We start from the raw sequence: 5,189 nt of genomic DNA, 5'->3' as shown, positions 1-5,189 counted from the left end.
GCCCCCGTGTACAGCGCCGTATATACAGCTGGTGAGTGCGGCCCCCGTGTACAGCGCCGTATATACAGCAGGTGAGTGCGGCCCCCGTGTACAGTGCCGTATATACAGCTGGTGAGTGCGGCCCCCGTGTACAGCGCCGTATATACAGCTGGTGAGTGCGGCCCCCTACGTACAGCGCCGTATATACAGCAGGTGAGTGCGGCCCCTACGTACAGCGCCGTATATACAGCTGGTGAGTGCGGCCCCCGTGTACAGCGCCGTATATACAGCTGGTGAGTGCGGCCCCTACGTACAGCGCCGTATATACAGCTGGTGAGTGCGGCCCCTACGTACAGCGCCGTATATACTCCAGCAGAGTTCCTAGTAAGGCTCCGCCTCCAGCAGGGAATGACATCACGACTGCACTGATCTCTCCACAGGGGTCAGAAGGATCTGAGGGACGTCCTGCGCGCTGTGAGGAGGAGGAGGACGCGGTGCCAGGACTGGGCCGAAGCTCTGCCCTTCATCACTGGTAACAACAGAGGGCGCTACAGCTGTATTGTGCAGTCATCTCTGGGGGGGGGTTGTACATGTACTGGATTATAATGAACTATATGGGCGGAGACCCCCTCTATGGGTGCACTATATGGGCGGAGACCCCCTCTATGGGTGCACTATATGGGCGGAGACCCCCTCTATGGGTGCACTATATGGGCGGAGACCCCCTCTATGGGTGCACTATATGGGCGGAGACCCCCTCTATGGGTGAACAATATGGGCGGAGACCCCCTCTATGGGTGCACTATATGGGCAGAGACCCCCTCTATGGGTGCACTATATGGGGGGAGACCCCCTCTATGGGTGCACTATATGGGCGGAGACCCCCTCTATGGGTGAACAATATGGGCGGAGACCCCCTCTATGGGTGCACTATATGGGGGGAGACCCCCTCTATGGGTGCACTATATGGGCAGAGACCCCCTCTATGGGTGAACAATATGGGCGGAGACCCCCTCTATGGGTGCACTATATGGGGGGAGACCCCCTCTATGGGTGCACTATATGGGCGGAGACCCCCTCTATGGGTGCACTATATGGGGGGAGACCCCCTCTATGGGTGCACTATATGGGCGGAGACCCCCTTCTATGGGTGAACAATATGGGCGGAGACCCCCTCTATGGGTGCACTATATGGGCAGAGACCCCCTCTATGGGTGCACTATATGGGCGGAGACCCCCTCTATGGGTGAACAATATGGGTGGAGACCCCCCTCTATGGGTGCACTATATGGGCGGAGACCCCCTCTATGGGTGCACTATATGGGGGGAGACCCCCTCTATGGGTGCACTATATGGGCAGAGACCCCCTCTATGGGTGAACAATATGGGCGGAGATCCCCTCTATGGGTGCACTATATGGGCAGAGACCCCCTCTATGGGTGCACTATATGGGCAGAGACCCCCTCTATGGGGGAACTATATGGGTGGCTCGCAGTAACCTATAAGGCGTCACCTGTGGCTCCTCTGATCTACTGGCCCTTGTTGTCCCCTTAATACCACATATTGTGGCCACCATCTTCAGCTCTGAGGCCTCCACATTTGGGCACTCTGTTTTCCCCCTATAGGTGCCATTATATACGGAGGTCACATTGCAGAGGATGACGATGTCCAGTCTGTCTTGGCGGTGGTCCAGCACTAACCTCCAGGAATCCCATGAGCGGAGCAGCCGTGGACTTTCTCATGTGATGTCCTCGCTGGTGGCGGGTGGTGCGTCTGGTAAGTGTCACAAGGTAGACAAGATGTAAATAGTAATAATATGGCCCATATAGGTCCTGTCACACCTTGCGCTGTATTTCAGGCCCGTGGCTGGGTGGAGTCACTCGGTCACTGCAGAAGTTCCTCTCTATGAGGGATCCAACAGTTATGGGCCTGAATGATGGTCTGAAGATCGTGACCACCGAGATTGATGGCCACAAGGTTCTGTCAGACCTGCTGGTCACTCAAGACATCTGGACTATCAATAGCCGCACAGCTGAAATCCATCCGGCTTGTCTTCAGAGCTCAGCACAAGGAGGCTCCTGGAGAAGGTCTTCAGAGTCACCAGGTAGCCCAGGCCTCCCGTGGTTCCCAACACAACAGGCCAGTGCTTGTCTCTACTGCTGGAGCTAGCAGATGAGCAGCAGAGAATGCAGAAGGACAATGGACATCTGGACACTGAGCCGGCACTTGGAGTGGAGGTCGGCTCCATTGACACTAAGAAGGTGAAGCCACCAGCATCTGACGTCCACCATGAATGGTCCAAGTCACGTCCTCTGCGCCACTTTCTCCTTGGTGAATGGAATCTGCTGCGCCAGTTACTCCGGGACGTCACTCATGAGGTGACAGACGCTGCTTCGTCCTGTGTCTGCCACAGGTGTCAGGAGATACGAAAGGAGCTGAGTGAGGGCCACGTGCCCCAGTGGTGGAACGTCTACTCTGCAGCTGCCTCCATTACCCTACAGGCGTGGATCCAGGGCCTACACCAACGTCTCAAGCTTCTCTTCACCTATATATCCCGGGACTCTCTCCTCAATGCCACCTATAATGTCAGTGTCTTCCAGCATCCAAGCCATTTCCTCCACAGCCTCCTGCAAGAACAGGCACTGGAAGACCACGGCGAGCTGGAGAACTACCGTCTACGAGTAAAGGTATGTGTGCGTGCGTGAGGGGTGGGGTATATAGAATACCGGAGTACAGAGGTAGCTCATTAACCCCATGACATTATAGTAAAGAGAGACCCATGATCCACCAGTGCACCGCCCGAGTCAGGCCACGGCTTCCGATAGAGTATAGAGACCCTAATCAAATCAGGCCACGGCTCCCTATAGAGTATATAAATGCTAACCAAATCAGGCCACGGCTCCCTATAGAGTATATAAATGCTAACCAAATCAGGCCACGGCTCCCTATAGAGTACTGTATATAGACGCTAACCAAATCAGGCCACGGCTCCCTATAGAGTATATAAATGCTAACCAAATCAGGCCACGGCTCCCTATAGAGTACTGTATATAGACGCTAACCAAATCAGGCCACGGCTCCCTATAGAGTACTGTATATAGACGCTAACCAAATCAGGCCACGGCTCCCTATAGAGTACTGTATATAGATGCCTAACCAAATCAGGCCACGGCTCCCTATCGAGTATATAGACGCTAACCAAATCAGGCCACGGCTCCCTATAGAGTACTGTATATAGGTGCTAACCAAATCAGGCCACGGCTCCCTATAGAGTATATAAATGCTAACCAAATCAGGCCACGGCTCCCTATAGAGTACTGTATATAGACGCTAACCAAATCAGGCCACGGCTCCCTATAGAGTACTGTATATAGACGCTAACCAAATCAGGCCACGGCTCCCTATAGAGTATATAGATGCTAACCAAATCAGGCCACGGCTCCCTACAGAGTATATAGGTGCTAACCAAATCAGGCCACGGCTCCCTATAGAGTACTGTATATAGACGCTAACCAAATCAGGCCACGGCTCCCTATAGAGTACTGTATATAGACGCTAACCAAATCAGGCCACGGCTTCCTATAGAGTATATAAATGCTAACCAAATCAGGCCGCGGCTCCCTAGAGTACTGTATATAGACGCTAACCAAATCAGGCCACGGCTCCCTATAGAGTACTGTATATAGACGCTAACCAAATCAGGCCACGGCTCCCTATAGAGTATATAGATGCTAACCAAATCAGGCCACGGCTCCCTATAGAGTATATAGATGCTAACCAAATCAGGCCACGGCTCCCTACAGAGTATATAGGTGCTAACCAAATCAGGCCACGGCTCAGTATAGAGTACTGTATATAGACGCTAACCAAATCAGGCCACGGCTCACTATAGAGTACTGTATATAGACGCTAACCAAATCAGGCCACGGCTCCCTATAGAGTATATAGATGCTAACCAAATCAGGCCACGGCTCCCTACAGAGTATATAGGTGCTAACCAAATCAGGCCACGGCTCACTATAGAGTACTGTATATAGACGCTAACCAAATCAGGCCACGGCTCCCAATAGAGTACTGTATATATACACTACCCAAGTCAGACCACGGCTCCCTATAGAGTATATATACGCTACCCAAGTCAGACCACGGCTCCCTATAGAGTATATAGCCGCTATCCATTGCAGGCCACAGCTCCCTATAGAGTATATAGACGCTACCCAAGTCAGACCACGGCTCCCTATAGAGTATATATACGCTACCCAAGTCAGACCACGGCTCCCTATAGAGTATATAGACGCTATCCATTGCAGGCCACAGCTCCCTATAGAGTATATAGACGCTACCCAATTCAGGCCACGGCTCCCTATAATGTATATAGACGCTATCCAAGTCAGGCTATGGCTCCCTATAGAGTATATAGACACTACACAATTCAGGGCAGTATATAAACACATGCAGGCGGGGGAAGGGAGAGATTACAGCTTCTCTGTTGTGGTCCTGCAGGCGATTGCACCTTCACACTATTTATTGCTCTGTGTTTCGCAGGTGTCTGGCAGACTATCACCCCCGCCCCCGCCCATGGGCGTCTCGCTGGTCGGGATACATCTGTGTCATGCCCTATGGGACACCCGTTTGGATTTACTACAGGAGACCCTCTCCCCACAGCTCTGTTCCCTTCCATTGGTCCACATCTCTGCAGTGCCAGAATCCAGTGACCCCCCACAGTCCCAGTATTTGTGCCCTCTGTACATCCACGAGGGCCCAGGGGTCCTCCTGCACCCTGAGAAGAGCCCCCTGCTAATCCTCCCACTCCCCACCAATGTATCCCCAAATATCTGGAAACTGCGCAGCGTCCGAGCCCTCAGTTTACTGTGACATCAGAGATCGGATGATATCATGGAACGTAAAAATAAAAACCAGAGAATAAATCCTGAAAAAACATCTGAGGAGGTGACAAAATAATAATGCCACGGACCGAGGGGTGTCAGGGACAGCCAGAAGGGTTAACAGCCGCGAGGACTCGTCATACAGCGCCGGTGAGGGCTCAGAAGGGGGAAAGAACTCAGAGTCCTGGGGGCCAAAGGGAGGAGGGCCACACAGGAGGAGACCACAAGGAGACCCGGGGGAGGACCACACAGGAGGAGGAGGGTACAAGGCATCTCAGGGGAAAGCCACACAGGAAGAGTAGGAGGAGGGCCCAAGGCGACCCG

The 5,189-nt window shown here is 53.0% G+C and overlaps 1 protein-coding gene across 1 annotated transcript; it reads left to right on the top strand.

The window, feature by feature from the left end:
• Window positions 1-424: 424 nt before the first annotated feature.
• Window positions 425-4,862, top strand: DNHD1 (dynein heavy chain domain 1). Its single transcript, XM_075261142.1, has 4 exons — window positions 425-511; window positions 1,605-1,755; window positions 1,838-2,666; window positions 4,525-4,862. Exons 3-4 carry the CDS (start codon window positions 2,166-2,168, stop codon window positions 4,852-4,854), a joined length of 831 nt encoding a protein of 276 aa, XP_075117243.1. The 5' UTR covers window positions 425-511; window positions 1,605-1,755; window positions 1,838-2,165; the 3' UTR covers window positions 4,855-4,862.
• The last annotated feature ends 327 nt before the right edge of the window (window positions 4,863-5,189 follow it).

Source organism: Leptodactylus fuscus (genome assembly GCF_031893055.1).
Source record: "Leptodactylus fuscus isolate aLepFus1 chromosome 2 unlocalized genomic scaffold, aLepFus1.hap2 SUPER_2_unloc_1, whole genome shotgun sequence".
Taxonomy (NCBI): Eukaryota; Metazoa; Chordata; class Amphibia; order Anura; family Leptodactylidae; genus Leptodactylus; species Leptodactylus fuscus.
The sequence above is the reverse complement of the archived record's forward strand: the minus strand, read 5'-3'. Positions and strand labels throughout refer to the sequence as shown.

What these genes read in the sequence shown, in the direction of transcription:
- DNHD1 (XM_075261142.1), top strand. Translation starts at nt 2,166, where the DNA reads ATGCAGAAGGACAATGGACATCTGGACACTGAGCCGGCACTTGGAGTG. An exon ending in ACTACCGTCTACGAGTAAAG is followed by an intron (nt 2,667 to 4,524) that starts GTATGTGTGCGT and finishes TGTGTTTCGCAG; the next exon opens with GTGTCTGGCAGACTATCACC.